The following is a 16,994-nucleotide window of genomic DNA, read 5'->3' as shown; positions in this document are numbered from 1 at the left end:
CATGATGAGGCATTTTGTTGGCAAATTTTTTTGCAAATAGTTCAGAAAAAAAGTTCTTTGTACTCTACTTACAACTGTTCATTATATACATTTGAAACTTAAAAAAATTCATATGTGAATATGTCCTGCATTTCCAGTTGTTGTTACTCAAATGTAGGACACGAAATTAGTTTTACAAGGTGAATACTTCATTGTATATATTATATTTAATATATACAATAAATATATTATATTTAATATAATATATACAATGTATATATTGTAACTAATAAAAATTAGTTACAATGTATATATTGTAACTAATAAAAATTAGTTTTACAAGGTGAATACTTCATTGTATATATTATATTTAATAAAATCATTTTTTGTAATGATTTTAAACATTTTTCCCAGGTAATTCACATTGCTCATTATATTTATTCTTACACCAACCATCAAAAGTAGTTTGGAAATTACCTGCCCTGTTGTTTGGGCAAAGAAAACAAGGCAAAGATAGTTCAGTAATCACCATTCACTCATAGACAATTAGTTGCTGAATATTTATGTCATGCAAGACACCTCAGAAAGTGCCACCGCCTGCATCTCAGAGTTGTCAGCAACAAAGCAGCACCAGAATTTCAGGTCATGTGATATCCACCCTGAGTTTTCTAATGACTTGTTATCCCAAACATCAGCTGCCAATTTCCGTCAGTTGATAGTGGCTCATGAAGCACTGTGTTGACAGGAAAGGATCTACCTGGCTTCTCAGGGGAGGATGCTTTGTTTGATGATCCATATCTACTCTGGGTCATGTGGGGTGCAGAATGCATACGGGTGGGTTTTGCTGCTTTTTATTTTTTTCCCCCACATTTTGACTGTAAAACGTTATCTTCCTAAAGGTTAAATCTAACCTCAGGGGAAGCTAACATGGAGGACAGGACCAAATCCTTGGATTCTTATAAAATAAATTCAAAAGAACATCCAAAGAAACCATAGTTAACAGGCCAGCAGGACATAATAATTATGCGATCTGTTGATTACATTCTGTTGTGTGCCAATCACAGTACTAGGTACTAAAAGGGAGTTCCTTGAGTTCAAAGTTTGGAGTGGGTAGAAGACCATCATGTAAAGGATCAATACGGAAACATGGGAACGGAGCAGCTTCGGCCAAGGATAATTGAGGGAAGCACTGGGTTGCTCAAAACTGGTGTCTGTTTAGTTTGTCAGTTGAGGGAGAGAGAGAGCATTCCAGATGGAGGGAAAAATATACTAAAGGCAGAGTCTTGACAAAGTTTGGCATGTCAAGGGGATTTGGGTGTGGCAGAAGCACTGGGAGCTTGTATGTGCATATGTGAACATGTGTGTATGCGTGTCCATTCTTGTGCACTGTGGCAGGAGAGCAATGAGTGGCAGAAGATAATGCTGAAATAGTCGGCAGGGCCCAGATTGTGAAGGGATTTACTGCTTAGCTATCGAATTCTAAAAATTATAATTTTATTCTGAAGACACCAGGAAGCCCGCAGGGTGTTGATAGGGAGTTGAGCAGGCCAATAACGCTGATGCCATGCTGGAGAATGAAGAGACAGAAGAAGCCAGAGACAAGGAAACCCATCCAAAGCCATGATGAGACCAGAACAAAGACAGAGACCTTGAGGATGGTTAAAAAGCCAAAATGGAAAGCTGTTTTGACAGAACATCATAGCACTTGTTAATTGACGTAGTGCAAAGATGAGAGGTGGGCAAGAGCGGAGTATAACACAAAGACATCATCACGTAGAGGAAAAGCCTTTAAAACCAATCACAACAGGAGAGGCAGTTTGAGAACGGACAACAAAGCAATAGCTCTCAGCTGCTGGGGTCTCCACATTTAATTTCATAAAAAACCCATTTTGCAGGTGAGAGAACAGAAACTTAGAGAAATTAGTTTTCTTTTTTAGCCCAAATCATGCATTTGGTAAATGTGAACATTTTGTATTGTCTCAAATGTATTAAAGATACAGTGGCTGCTTGACAACCAGGGGGAAGCTGGAGGGCTCCTGCAGGGCTCGGTGTATGGAGGGCTGGAGATGGGGCTGGCAGTCTGAGGCCATGCAAGTGGAAGGTCACTCAGAAAACAAAACAAAACAAAAAACAGAACCAAAGGAAGTCTCCACACTGAGACTAACTAGTACTTCACTAACAGTAAAGAAGCCACTGAAAGAGACAGAGAGACGCTCCTGGGTGGCTCAGTTGGTTAAGCATCCGACTTCGGCTCAAGTCATGACCTCATAGGTTGGTGAGTTAGAGCCCCTCATCGGGCTCACTGCTGTTAGCACAGGGCCCACTTTGGATCTTCTGTCTCCCTCTCTCTCTCTCAGTCCCTTCCCTCCTGTCTCTCTCTCTCTCAAAAATAAATAACATAAAGAAAGAAAGAAAGAGAGAGAGAAAGAAAGAAAGGAGGGAGAGAGAAAGAAAGAAAGAAAGAAAGAAAGAAAGGAAGGAAGGAAGGAAGGAAGGAAGGAAGGAAGGAAGAAAGAAAGAAAGAAAGAAAGAAAGAAAGAAAGAAAGAGAAAGAAAGAAAGAAAGAAAGAAAGAAAGAAAGAAAGAAAGAAAGAAAGAAAGAAAGAAAGAAAGAAGGGAAGAAAGAAGGGAAGAAAGACCGAGAAATTGTTCTCAGATACTAGAAAAACTAAACTGGGAGATTCGAGTTTCCAGAATCAGGGATCACCGGAGTGTTAAGTCCTACGAAGATATTAGGTAAGATAAGGACTAAATCAGGCTACAGGATTCCGAAATTAGAACTCTGATAAAAATGATCAGTGATCTTTAAACACTCTTAAATCTATACCATGACTTGAAAATTAGGTGGGTCTTGCTACTAATTGAGGCAGAGGGAGAGATCACTATGCTCTGTTAGTAAAACAGGAAAAATGAAGCCAAAAGTAGCATGCATGTAAAATGTTTACAAAGGAAAGAAAATGGTTCCGAATCTAAAACATTTGAGGGGCGCCTGGGTGGCTCGGTTGGTTAAACATCCGACTTTGGCTCAGGTCATGATCTTGAGGTCTACGAGTTCAAGCCCACGTGAGGCTCTGTGCTGACAGCTCAAAGCATGGATGCTGCTTCGGATTCTGTGTCTCCCTCTCTCTCTGCCCCTGCCCTGCTCATACGCTGTCTCTCTCTCTGCCTCAAACATAAATACATATTTAAAAAATTAAGACATTTGAACTGTATGTGGATTTGTAGGTCTACTTTCTGAACGTCGCCACAAGAGCATTGCATCATCGTGGACAGAGCATCAGAGGGGGGGCTCACGTGCTAGCTCTGCCTATTCAGGGCTGTATGCATGTCACTCCTCTGGATCTCGGTTTCCATATGTGTAAAATGATCATCTCCGAATTCCCCTCCAGCAATAAAGCCTCTTTGATTCCATGGCTGAACTAAGACCATGTTAACCAGCTGCCTTGAAACACACTTGACATTTCACGGGATAACTAAGAAACCTAAAAAAAAAAAAAAAATGAATCTCAGCTACGATTTGAAATTGATATGTTTTTCATTTGCCATTTTAAAATCCTGTTTTTAGACTTCACTAGAGATTTATTGCTGTGGAAGTGAAATTTTTAAGGAGAACCATTTATTTGCTTCTGCCAGTTGCATGCTGTGAACTTTGGTTTTAACGCTCTTTTGCTCTGTGATAGAGAAACTGGCCTAATACTTAATGCCCGGGGAAAGCCTTCCGTCTCTCATACACACCCCCACCCAATTTTTCAATTTCAATAATTTCATTGGCAAAAGAAAGCATGCCAGAAGTGGCCAAAATTAATATGTCAAGTAACTAATATGTCAAGTGTATCTTTAGTTACAATCGGGCCAGCAAACAACTGACTAGAAAAAATTGGTGTGGGAAGAAAGAGGAAAAGAGAAAAAAAAAGAGTGATTTTTAAATAAAGCAATATTGTGCCTATAAGATTAGGTAGTAAAATACCAAAACAAAACAAAAAACAAGCAAACAAACAAAACCAAGTTACTAATTAGGTACAGTAACAAAAAAATGAAGTAACAAGCTATGTTAAAATCACCCTTAAAATGAATTTAAAATAAAATGCAAAGGCATCAAATTTGCCTGTTACTTCGAAAAAAAGGAAGAATAGAAAGGAGGGAGGGAGGGAAGGAGAGTGGGAAGAAGGAAGGAAGGAAGGAAGGAAGGAAGGAAGGAAGGAAGGAAGGAAGGAAGGAAGGAAGGAAGGAAAATCTCAGATGCTTTGAACTAAATTATGGGCAAAACCAAAAGTCTATAATGGACATTTCTCCCAAAGTATGATTTCTTCAAAACAGGATGTGCACTATTCATCACAGAATTAATTATTAATTCTATTCTCAATATAAAACTCATATATGGCTTTCACAATCAATCCAAAAACCAAAGGCCTAAATAGAATCAGAAATGTAATACACAGAATAATGTGAGGGCAGTGTAAAGCACATATACTTTAAAATATTTTACGTTTTTGTAAAAGTCCACTCAATATGTCAAATAAAATCTCACTCACTTTCTGAAATACTGGAGTCCTAGAAAGGAATGAAAGCTTTGCAGGGTCATTAACAGAATTTGAAGGAAGTCCATGGGAAATGATTGCAAACATGTTGATCAAATTGTATGGTCAACTGGGCAATAAATGGTCTGCCATCTTATTTCTTAGTGAGAATTTAGGGACACGATTATAGGCTGAGGACAGAGGGCCAAACAACTAGCCAAAAGGTGCCTGGTCGTTGCTAATTCTGCAGGTGGAGGACAGCCCCAGGCCCCCACCCCTTCAGAAGAGCCAGCGCTAACATCTGATCTGAACAGGCAGAAGGTTCTGCCCTCTTTCAGGCCGTACTTAGAGAGGTGCATGCCTGCACTGAGTGTGAAGGCAGGAAAATCATACTCTGGACAAGCAGAGACTGGGCAAATCTCTGGAACCTTCGCTGGTTGGCCTGGAAGATGGAGGGGAACTGTGCAGGACGCTTGTTAAGAGCAGCAGAACCGCGGGGCCATCTTATGACTCAGCCTGCTCTGTGGTCTATTAGGTCAACCTAGATCCATTTGAAGATGATGGTAAAAGGCCTCAGAGCTTTTTGTTTGTTTGTTTTGTTTTGCAGTGGGTGTAATCTATGGGCTTTATGGAAGCTTTGAGCCTCTCAGAAAATTTCCCTAAAACAATTTCCCATGAAAAACCATAGAGAGGGCATTGACTGACTGGTGTTAACACTCTTATTGTCCTATATTTAATTTACATGCTGATTGCATGGAGAAACTGAAATTGAAATAAATTTTTGCAAGTAGCTGCCATGCGTCTCTGAACTGAGATGTGATCTGCTTACTGGGTGGAGCCGTCTCTCACTTTGCACCACTGTGATCCATCCTTTCTTTCACTGATCTCAGCTGGTTCAAGGAGAAAGAAGATTAGGGCAAGGGTGGTATCTCTCTGTTCCCAAAAGGGATGAAAATCCACAATCTATGGAGTGTGTTGGGAAATATGGGGAAAGAAAGGGATTCAAATTTATGGCTTTTGTGGATATGGTACCATTTTACTAGGTCAGATGGAATGAAGGTATGCCCAAATTCAACTCGTGGGTTTGGGGCAGAGTTCACAGTGGGGAAGGGATGTTAACATGAACTCTGGGGTGACGCCCTCTGTGTTATTTAATGTATTGCTGTTCTGGGTTCCACGGCAAAAACAGAATTGGTACTGGTGTTTTACATGCTTGTATGGAAATACGCATAAGTACCAAAAGGGTTTTGCCTGATTGGGAAGATCTGGAGGTAGAGAAGTGCTAATACTTCTGGGGCCCTCCATCTTCAATGAACCCTTTGAGCTGCAAGTTTCCATGACTGACCATGTTGCCAATTGGAGCCTCTGGCAAAGGGAGGTAACCTCCACTTGGAGATGCCCCTCAGGGCTTGGACTCATTGCCTCCTCAACATAGCTACTAGTTTTACCTCTTTTGAAAAGCAGCTATTAGTTTACTGGGGCTCTTGTTGAAACTGAGTGCTTGACCCCTCGGGAAACTGTGACTATAACTTGATACTTCTATTTTGGGGTGGATCAACTCAGACTCAATGACTAACAAAGTGAAAAGGATCCAGTAATGGCAATGGTGCATTCAAGAATGCAGCTGTCCTGGCCTCAGAGGCATCTTGGCTTGACATGAAGAAAATGGCAGTTACTCCATTCTACCACCTGCAGGAAAGTCACTGGCTCACTGGGGCCCTTGGTTCACAGAGTTTGTCTGTAATGCTTGGGCTTGTTTCACTGATGGTTTGGCTAAGCTGAAATCCAATAGTGTCCACCGGGCAGCTGCAACTGTTCAGCCTCAAGGCCAACTGCTCAGAAGCGAAAATGGGCATGGTCATTCCATGCTCTGACAAATACTACCCTTGGTAGAACTCATTACATTTCTATTGATTCTTGGGTTGTTGCCATAGCCTATTGGTTGTTACTTAGAAAACTACAGACAGGGGTGCCTGGATGGCTCAGTCGGTTGAGCATCCGACTAGCTCAGGTCATGATCTCATGGTTTGTGAGTTTGAGCCCTGCATTGACCTCTGTGCTGACAGCTCAGAGCCTGGAGCCTGTTTCAGATTCTGTATCTCCCTTTCTCTCTGCCCCTTCCCTACTCATGCTATGTCTTTCTCTGTCTATCAAAAATAAATGTCAAGAAAAAAATAAAAAAAAAATAGAAAACTATAGACTGGAAGTTTAAAGGCACTCTCCCTCTTTGGCACTGCTAACTAAGGAAACAGTGGCTGCTAAGTGAACCCTTTGGATAACTCATGTAAATGGACCCATTTTCTGTTGAAACTGACTGGAATCAAGCTGCCAGTTGAATCTGCACTACCCACACTGCCATTGTTCCTTAGTTGAACCATCATCGTACTAGACATGGTAACACATCAACCAAGATACTGGGAACACAGTAAAAGATCCTGTTTGAGAAGCATTGCCAAATTTTGAGTCCTAACAATATTTGACCCAGTTGTCTGTCAGTGAAGGTAACCAAGCAGCATGGAGCATCGCCAGTACTTATTCCTAACACATTAATTACATCTGATCTTTGACTTCTTCTTGGGGCTGTAAGTGGTGGATCACTGCGATTAACAATTTTTCAGGTTATGTTTGGCTGTTCCAGTCTGGTAAGTTTACACTGGCCACACTATTGTGGCTTATGAAACCAATCTGTGTTATATTTTTGGCTTATATTTCTGGACCACATCCAGTCTGACAATGGTATGCCTTTTATCACAAAACAATTCAACAACAGGCTGATAGGTATTCAACGGACTTTTCATATTCCCTGCAATTTGCTGGGGTCTGGCGTTGTTGAACATTGGGGCATTCTCCTCAGAAACTGCTTCCGAAATGTCTGGCTCTACTTCTCTCACTTCATTGTGATCCGCACACACCTGAGTAAAGCAGTTTGGTTAATGAATGCAGCTGTCCACAGAAAGGGATCATCTCTTCTCAGAGGTTTTCTCAATTAGAAAGAAAGTGCTGGGAGACTGTATGGAGCTATTTTGAAAATTCAGGATTCTTCCTGATCATTTTTGAGTATGATTCTTTTTCTTTTTCCTAATGACAACCCCAGGTGGGCCTTGTTGGTACATGTTTTAGAAGACTGCTTAGCCAAAAGGAGGCAGGGGATTCAAACTTATTTTTGGTTTACAGAGATGGATTTATTTGTTGTGTTGATATGGTCTTAGATCAAAAAGATAGTCACTAACTCCTCAAGCACAAGTGCTTGCCAAGTCTCCTTACGGTGGTCTATGTGGACATAAGTTGTGGGGCACAATGTGTCTCTGTAAGTTTTATAAAATACCCTGTCCCTCTTGTACCCTACTCTTCTGGATGGAAGATACTGGAAGGGAGAGGGAAAGCTGGCAAATGGTGGGGTGACAGTTACTGGGTTAGGACATAGTTACATGTTAAGAGGAGGGAAAGCAGCAATTCTGGAAACTGACAATACCTCAGACTCTGGAAGCTTCTGGGAACGAAAGGGACAGTAATGATCACTCTTTCAGAACCGCCCCCGGAGCTTTCCTCAAGATGGAAAATACCCTGGTGTGGTTTTCCCAAAGTATGATAAAAACCTTAAACTTAGTGGACTCCTGGGTCGTCCATCCCTCAACAGATAGAAAATTCGGTTGCCATTCTTCTTAACATTATTAAGAAGTCCATGCAAACAGGAGAGGGTGGCCCCAGTTCCAAACTCTTCCCTTAACAAAAATAAAAACGACCTATCAACACACTTTCTAGACCTATTCGCCACACATATTCCACTAGCTGTCACTATGGTATAAGCCAATGTCACCCAGCTGGTGATGTGCACAAACAGCACAGGGTGACCACCCCTGGGCATTCTCTGCAAAAGCAAGGACTACACTCCATTACTGAACTGAATGTGAAGGCTTACCAGCTGGACAAGGAGTTCACATTGGAGACCTGGTCACCTGTGCCCCATTTTAGGGGGCTGACGTAAAGTAGGTGTTGTCTTTCTGAAAAAAATGGTGACTTTTAATCTCTCATAAGAGGTTTCCAAGTGTTTTAGGAAATACCACAAATAGCTCACATAGATTTCACATGACTATAAAGATCTCTCCAAAATTAAACTATTTAAAAAAAATTTTTAATGTTTATTTATTTCTGAGGGGGGGGGGAAGAGAGAGGAAGACACAGAATCCAAAACAGGTTCCAGGCTCTGGGTTCTCAGCACAGAGTCCAACGGACCATGAAATCATGACCTGAGCAGAAGTTGGAAGCTTAACTGACTCAGCCACCCAGGTGCCCCAAGCTATTGTCATTCAGGAAAGCTTTCTACGGAGGATAACTGATTTGTTATTTATGTATAGCCAAAGGGCTATGATCTCTACAGTGGGAATCATCTATCAGAAAAGTTGTCTTTAGCTAAAATGACCAAGAATATTTCTCTTGTTCCCGGAAACATTCGGTACCAATTCAAATCATGGCCATGAGGTTGTGGAGGACACACTGACCTAGGCAGAGTCCTTGTAGGCCAAGGTGGAGTCCATGTCATTACATCCTGTGATGCCTGGATTAATGTTAATAATGATCAAGTGGGAAGGTCAATGCAGACACTTAAGGAGAAGGAGAGCTGGCCTGTTAAGGTAAACGCTTACTGGCCCAAGGGATTTGTTCAGCTGGATGGAACCAGAAACTTGGGGTGCACACTTGAGTTCAGTGCTATTGGGTGGCCTCATTCTGGTGCTTTGGGTCCTCTTCATGGTAGTCTTAATTCTGTGCTGTATGGAATTGGTTGCAGCTAAATGGGAGACAAATACAACAGAGACATCACATGCATGGGTTTGCATCTTACCTTCAGTGTAGAAGATGCTAATGCTACTTCTGAGGAGTTTGCACGTGTATATATACAGAAACATATTTTTAAAGGGCAAACTATAAAGTAAAATTATAAGATACATAACAGCAACAGTACATTTCTTCTCTGTAAATACAATTCGAACTCTTCATGTGTTAAAATTACTCAAAGTCTTGTGAACCAACTGTCTTCGTGTAGTACATACTATGAATTTTCTTGAGATGTTTGCATGCTTTGAGTATTGAAATGTTTGCATCACTTTGGCAATTCTGTCCTCTTATATCAAAAAAACCCCTTATTTAAATAAATTTATTCAGAGAGAGGAAGAGAGAGAACATGAGTGAGTTAGGGAGCAAAGAGAGACAGAGGGAAAGAGAGAGAATCCCAGGCAGGCTCTTGCTGCTGCCAGAGCAGAGCCAGATGCACGGCTTGAACTCAAGTACCATGAGGTAGAACTCACCATTATTTGGGATCTAATAAAAAATCATGAGGCATACAAAGGAGGGAAGAAAATATCATCCTTAATGAAAAGAGAGATTAATGAACAGAAACAAACTAACAAATGACAGAGCTATCAACTTAAGAATATTATAACTATTCTTTAATTATATCCCATATATTCAAAAGGTGGAAAATAAGCATATTAAGTAAAAAAGGCAACAAATAAAAAAACAGAACTTCTAGAGATGTGCTGTATCTGAGATAAAAAATAAAGTGGATAGGATTAATGACAAAAGAAACATTTTAGGAGATCAATGAACTTGACAACATAGCAATAGAAGCTATCCAAAATGATGCAGAGTGAAAGAATGAAAAAAGAAAAGAAAAATGAAGGAAAAAGAAAGGAAAAAGGAATGAAGCATCAGTAAGCCTGAAGTCACCAATAAAGAGAAGAAGGAAAGGCAGACAAAGATTTGAAAACACTGTGGCCAATATGTCTTTCAATTTGACTAAAAGTATAACTCAACAGATCTAAAAAGCAGAAACTCAACAAACTCCTGGTACAAGGAAAGTGGAGAAAACAACACCAAAGCATGTCATAATCAAACTGTTTAAAACTAAAGATAGGTAAAATTATAAATGCAGCCAGAGGGGAAAAAAGATTAGAAAAACAGCAGAAAAAAAATGCAAACTAGAAGACAATAGTGCGAGATCTTTAAAGTAATAAAAGGAAGTGGCACTTGGGTGACTCAGTCTTTAAGCCTCTGACTTCGGCTCGGGTCATGATGTCACAGTTAGTGAGTCTGAGTCCTGTGATGGGCTCTGTGCTGACAGCTTGGAGCCTGGAGCCTGCTTTAGATTCTGTGTATCCCTCTGTCTCTGTCCCTCCCCTGCTCACGTTCTGTCCCTTTCTCTTTCTCTCAAAAATAAATGTTAAAACAAAGTAATGAAAAGGAAAGAAAAACACCGTCAACCTAGGGATTCTATACATCTTTAAAAAAATGATGGCTAAATAAGACTTTTTCAGGCATACAAACATTGAAAGAATTTAATAGCACCAGACCCACATTATCATAAATGTTGAAGTATTTCAGGTAGAAGGAAAATGATAGCATATGGAAATCTGAAACCACATTAAGGGATGAATAATATTGAAAAAAGTGAAAAAAAAGAATTAAAGAAAATTAAATCTCTTTAAAGGATAATTTAGTGGAGCTTCCAGCCACCGATGTAATACATGGAATGAATTTGTTCTTTCATCTGAAACAACCAAAAAAAAAAAAAAAAAAAGAAATAGCAACATATTGGAAATAAACTTCTTCAAAGTACTGGACACCAGGTAATAAAAGACAGTGTTCTCTGACAGAAAGGGGAGGAAATGAGGTGAGCCTTATAGATGGTCCCAGCTTGTCCTTGAGAGAGTTCCCAGGCCGAGCTGAGGGGGCGAAGCTTGGAGGGCTCCTGGGTTGAGAAGCAGAGCTCTGAGTCTGACTAGGTCAGTGTGGCCAGAGTTTGTAAGAACGGGGCCCAGAGAAGAGGATGCTGCACAGAAGAACTCCAGAGACCCAGGGATGGTCGGTCCTGATTGCTCACCAGAGTACTGATCACCACATGGTGCAAGGAGACTATCTGAAACAGAAGAACCACCAAAAGGATTACGGGGAACCACAAGGATAAGAAACATGAAAAACCAGACCAATATATATCACAAATTGTTCAAAATCAGTGGTAAGCTCTTAAAAACAGCAAGAGTAAAAAATAAATTAAATGTAGAAGAAAAAACATAATAACAACAGAAGATTTCCTGTGTGAAATAATGTTAGCAAGAAGACAGTGCAACACCAGGTTTAAAATACTGAAGGAAAAAATGTTAAGCCAGAATTTCATACCTAGTGAAAGTATCTTTTCAAAACTAATGCAAAATACAGGTTTCCTTAGACATAGAAGCTGAGAGAAGCCACTGCCAGCAGATCTGTACTGAATTAAAGGATGTCCTTCAAGCAGAATGAAAAGGATATCAGAGAGACGTATCAGCAAAAAATAACTGAAGAGCACCAGAAGTGGTAACTACATAGGTAGATATTTAAGATTCTTTCCTCATTATTTAGGTTGATTTGAAGGAAAACTGACTTTAAATAAGAGAGTAGCAATGTGTTGTAGGTTTTATGGTATTTATGAGTAAAGTGGGGAAAACAGCATAAGACCAGGAAGGGGAAGACGGAAGGTTCTTGGACTAAGTGGAAGGTGGTATAATACACTTGTAGGAACACTGCCATGAGAGAAAAGAAATCTCCAGGCCCGGATGGTTTCACTAGAGAATTTCAACAAAAATTTAAAGTAAAAATTAATACCAATTCCATACAATTTCTCCCCCAAAAAGAGAGGAGAAAACACCTCCCAATTCATTTTATAAGGTATTACCCTGATACCAAAACCAGAACAAAAAAAGTACAAAACAAATTAATAACAAAACTTCAAGCCAATAACCTTCATGAATACACACAGACTAGCAAACAGCATATGTTCTCTGGCCACAAGGGATTTAAATTAGAAACAAATAACAAACACATCTAAAATACTCCCGACTATTTGGAAACAAAATTGAGGACATGTCTAAATAAAATGCCATGTGAAGCCTTTTGATGTTTTCTCATTGCCTTCACTTAAACGAACTTTACATTAGTTTTTAAATTTAATCATTTAATTGCTTAAAAGGTCTCCATATATTTACAAACGTACCTGAAAAATAATATACAGATGTCTGTCTAAATTAATACTTACCACTAATAAGATGATGCTAAGACCTGTGGCATTAAGCATTTCAGTAACTAGTAAATAAATCAGCAAGTGTGATATTTAATAATAGTTTAATGATCACTTATCAAAGTATAATTTGGCAGTAAAACCCACTTTTCACAAAGACATTACAGGTAGATCAATAAACCAATCTTGATTCATGCATTTTGCTTTTCCATTTCTTCTGGAAGCTTTTCAAGTATCCACAACTTCAGTCTTTCTAGCTCAGCTCTGCTCAGCTCGTGGTAAACGCCTGGGAGACTGTGGAACTTGGTGCTCACTCCCAGGGACTGTAACGTCCAGTTCGTCTCTTCACCCCAGGAATGAGGGACTAACTCATCTGTAGTACCGTGACACTGGAATAATTCAGGGAGTGCACCTTCACTTTCCTCAAGAGCCTACAGGACAGGATATAAAAATGGAAAAGTTTAAGAGATTCATCTAAGAACGTCACTCTTGGAAATCAGAGAGGCCAGAAAACTTCCAGTATTTAAAGGGAAAAGGGGCGTGGTGGTGCGGTGTAAGGTGCACACTGGTGGTGCCGGCCCGGGGCTGGCACCATGTGAGCCACGGCTGTCGGTGACCAGCACTGACTCCATGAAGGACCATCTCAAGCAGAGTCAAAGCTGTGTGACCGAAGAAACTGTGTGACTCTGTAGGACAAACTTCTTACATAGAGAGAGGAGAGAGGGAGGAATACAGGCAGAGTCAAGGGAAGAGTTATTGTCTAGTTTTCATTTCTGTATCTGCTGTTTCTACTTCTGGTGTGAAGTTACAACACTATAATATTGTACAGGTATATTAGCATAATGCAGTAAACAGGTGTCGGGTATGTAATCAATCATCTGTTTCTATTACGTTCATGACATAAAAAGCGGACCTGGCTATAACCATCTATATTTTTATTATGTATAATGGATACAGAGATTTTTATCCTCTTCTTGGAAACTATGCTTTACTTTTATCCTTTCCTCTTGGAGACTATGCTTAACAATATTCTTTCTATGGTATTTCCTGAACATTAATGACCAGCTGGAATATTTAATATGACTAACTGGGGATGTATGCCAGGAGTGGTCTGTGGATTACTTATTGCCTAATTATCAATTTTGTTTTACTTTCAGTGTGTGATTATGTCCTGCTCTTTTGCTTTGTTTCGTTTTGAAAATCTGGAACTCACCTGGTAAACAGCAGATGTTTTATTCAGAAAACTAGAAAGAGCAAATACTCCGGCCACATCTTGATGATTTCTATACGCTAAATGCATTGCCATGCACCCTCCCATAGAAAATCCTCCTAAAGGAAGCAAAAATTCACTTCATCAGAAAAAGCCAGAATATATGCAACAATAACTTAGAACAAGATACATCTGGGCCAGTCTTAAAACATGTTTTAAAACATTTGGAGATACAGTGCTAAAAAGAAATTTAGTCTACTTTAGATCTCATTAAAAAAAAGACCTGCAATGCGTAAATGGCGCTGGCTCATCTATGTCATCACTGGTAAAGAGACTTGTTATAAAAAGAGCTGGAATTAAACAAAGAAATCATGTTCAGCGAGTAAAAATATTTATCATAATTCAAAATATGAGTCATAGTACAAGTGTTATTTATTTAAACTTCTAATGTCTACTTACACTTTGCTTATACTTTGGTTATAGGACTCCTCACACTGCAACCAGAATTAATAACATGCATCTTTCTGTCTTCCTTGCCAAGCTCCAAGCCCCATGAGGAGTTAAATTTCTAGTGTCTGCCATATAATAGAGGCTTAGTGATTTTTCAGGGAAGATGATCAAAAATTTGGTGAGCCAGTTAAAACATCTATAAATTACAGTATTGTTTTGGAAACTGATTTGTGATGATATAATTCAACTGATTTGTGATGATATAATTCAAACGTATGTACCTATATAAACTTTTTCAAAAGTTAAAAAGTAAGTTACTCATTTAAAAACTTTTATTGTCTTTTATGTGCCAAACACTGTGCCAGTCACTGGAGGTCCGCAGGCTAAAGTACACGGTCCGGTGTTCCCTTCGGTAGCCCGTCTACTAACATACGTGGGCCCATCTCCTCCTCCAGGGAGCACCAGAGACATCACAGGGCACGAGACGGGGACATGACCTGGTGGCCCAACTTCAAGCTGGAGACCTGGGATGCCACTCCCCACCTCGAGTGAGAGTTAAAAGGGGTCTTATTTACATTTTGTGAGAAATAGAGAAAGTGAATCACAGTCACGCATTTACGGAAATACAAGAAGATACACTGGCACAGAACCCAGATCTCCTCACTTCCAGCCTCCTCCTTTATTTCACTCAACAAAGTGTAAAGCTGAGCCCTTAGAGACTATAAATTTGAATTTACTACAATCTACTTTTACAGATGAAGCAAACGGAGGCCCAAGATTAGGTGACCTGCTTGAGGATGAACCTCTAATTCTGGCGGTAAAGCTAAAACTTCTGGAATTTAGATTTCTTGCAACAGACTTTAACATACTCTCTACTATCCTCCAGTATTTATTAAAATAGAACTGCTTTTGAATTTTATGTATTTTTATATTTTACTTATTTAATAATGTCTAATAGTATTATTGGGCCAGCCAACTATATCATTTTGGACGCAGGATACAATGTATGAGTGAAGATTACTAGGCTGGCGAAGTTTAGATTTTTAAGAAGCGCATAATATGTAAATAATTACAGTGTATAATAAATATTACATCTGTGGTTTTCAACATACCAGGAGGAAATAATAGGGTCTCATCAGTAGCAGAAGCGCACCACGGATGAGAACCACTTGAAAGGCTCTTTCGAAATAGCCCCCCCCACCTGCCACAGATGGAGATATGGCTAATTAGAGATCATGAACGGGCTTGGCGGGGGCAGAGGCAGCATGCACATCTTAAAATTGACGGTGAAAGTTGCGTATGTGCCTCAGGTTCTCAGAAAGGTTAAAAACCACTGTGCTCTGGGGTGCCTGAGTGGTTCAGACAGTTAAGCATCTGACTCTTGATTGTGGTTCAGGTCCTGATCTCACAGTTCAGGAGCTCAGGCAGAGATGGGCTCTGGACTGACAGTGGGGAGCCTGCTTGGGATTCTCTCTCCCTCTCTCTCTGCCCCTCCCCCGTGGGCATGTTCTCTCTCAATAAATAAATAAATAAATAAATAAATAAATAAATAAACCTCAAAACAACAACAACAACATTGAGCTCCATTACCTACGAATGTGTACATTAATGAACCTTGGGCATGCTCCATTTGGATATGAAGAGCTTACTTCGGACAAGATTAGTGTTTCTGGTAAACATTCACTGTAGGTAAACAGAAAGAATTCAAAACTTCCTGGGTTTTGCCCCAGCTCTAGTTATAGACTTCTCTTTGCTTCTCAAGTTTTTCTATGTAATATAGTAAGTGGGTTAATAAGCAAATGCTTCTTGAAGTACAAATGCTATCACATTTTAATTTATTAAATATAAATTTGTTCTCTAGATTGGAGTCTACAAGTGATAATTAAGCATTTGTATATTATAGATTTAAAAACTGGTGGTGAAAACTCCACACCCAAAAAACAAACAACCCAGTGAAGAAATGGGCAGATGATATGAACAGACACTTCTCCAAAGAGAACCTCCAGATGGCCTACAGACACATGAAAGGATGCTCAGCGTCACTCATTATCAGGGAAATACAAATCAATACCACATTGAGATACCACCTCACGCCGGTCAGAGTGGCTAAAATGAACAAATCAAGAGACTATAGATGCTGGTGAGGGTGTGGAGAGATGGGCACCCTCCTACACTGCTGGTGGGAATGTAAACTGGTGCAGCCGCTCTGGAAAACAGTGTGGAGGTTCCTCAAAATACTATCAATAGAATTCCCTATGACCCAGCAATAGCACTGCTAGGGATCTACCCAAAGGATCCAGGAGTGCTGATGCATAGGGGCACATGTACCCCAATGTTCATAGCAGCACTTTCAACAATAGCCAAATCATGGAAAGAGCCTAAATATCCATCAACTGACCAATGGATCAAGAAGATGTGGTTTATCCATACAATGGAATACTACATGCAATGAGAAAGAATGAAATCTGGCCATTTGTAGCAAAGTGGATAGACCTTGAGGGTGTCATGCTAAGTGAAATAAGTCAGGCAGAGAAGGATAGTTACCATATGTTTGCACTCATAAGTCTAACAGGAGAAACTTAACAGAGGACCATGGGGAGAGGAAGGGGGAAAAAGAGTTAGGGAGAGGGAGGGAGGCAAATCATGAGAGACTCTTGAATACTGAGAACAAACTGAGGGCTAAAAGGGGAGGGGGAAGGGGAAGGGGGTGATGGTCATGGAGGAGGACACTTGTGGGGAAGAGCACTGGGTGTTATATGGAAACCAACTTGATAATAAACTATAAAAAAAT

General features: G+C 40.0%; 1 protein-coding gene across 2 annotated transcripts in view; it reads right to left on the bottom strand.

Annotated features, from left to right (window-relative positions):
* Nucleotides 1-12,630: 12,630 nt before the first annotated feature.
* Nucleotides 12,631-16,994, bottom strand: part of LYPLAL1 (lysophospholipase like 1) — a 37,850-nt gene continuing 33,486 nt past the window's right edge. For both annotated transcript variants that reach the window (XM_029933180.1, XM_029933181.1), the window contains exons 4-5: nt 13,757-13,872; nt 12,631-12,974 (exon numbers count right to left, since the gene is read on the bottom strand). In XM_029933180.1, the coding sequence (XP_029789040.1) occupies nt 12,735-12,974; nt 13,757-13,872 (356 nt within the window). In that variant the 3' untranslated portion in view covers nt 12,631-12,734. The remainder of the gene's footprint in view (nt 12,975-13,756; nt 13,873-16,994) is intronic.

This window comes from Suricata suricatta, chromosome 3 (genome assembly GCF_006229205.1).
Source record: "Suricata suricatta isolate VVHF042 chromosome 3, meerkat_22Aug2017_6uvM2_HiC, whole genome shotgun sequence".
Lineage (NCBI taxonomy): Eukaryota > Metazoa > Chordata > Mammalia > Carnivora > Herpestidae > Suricata > Suricata suricatta.
This window is presented reverse-complemented; position numbering and strand designations above follow the sequence as displayed.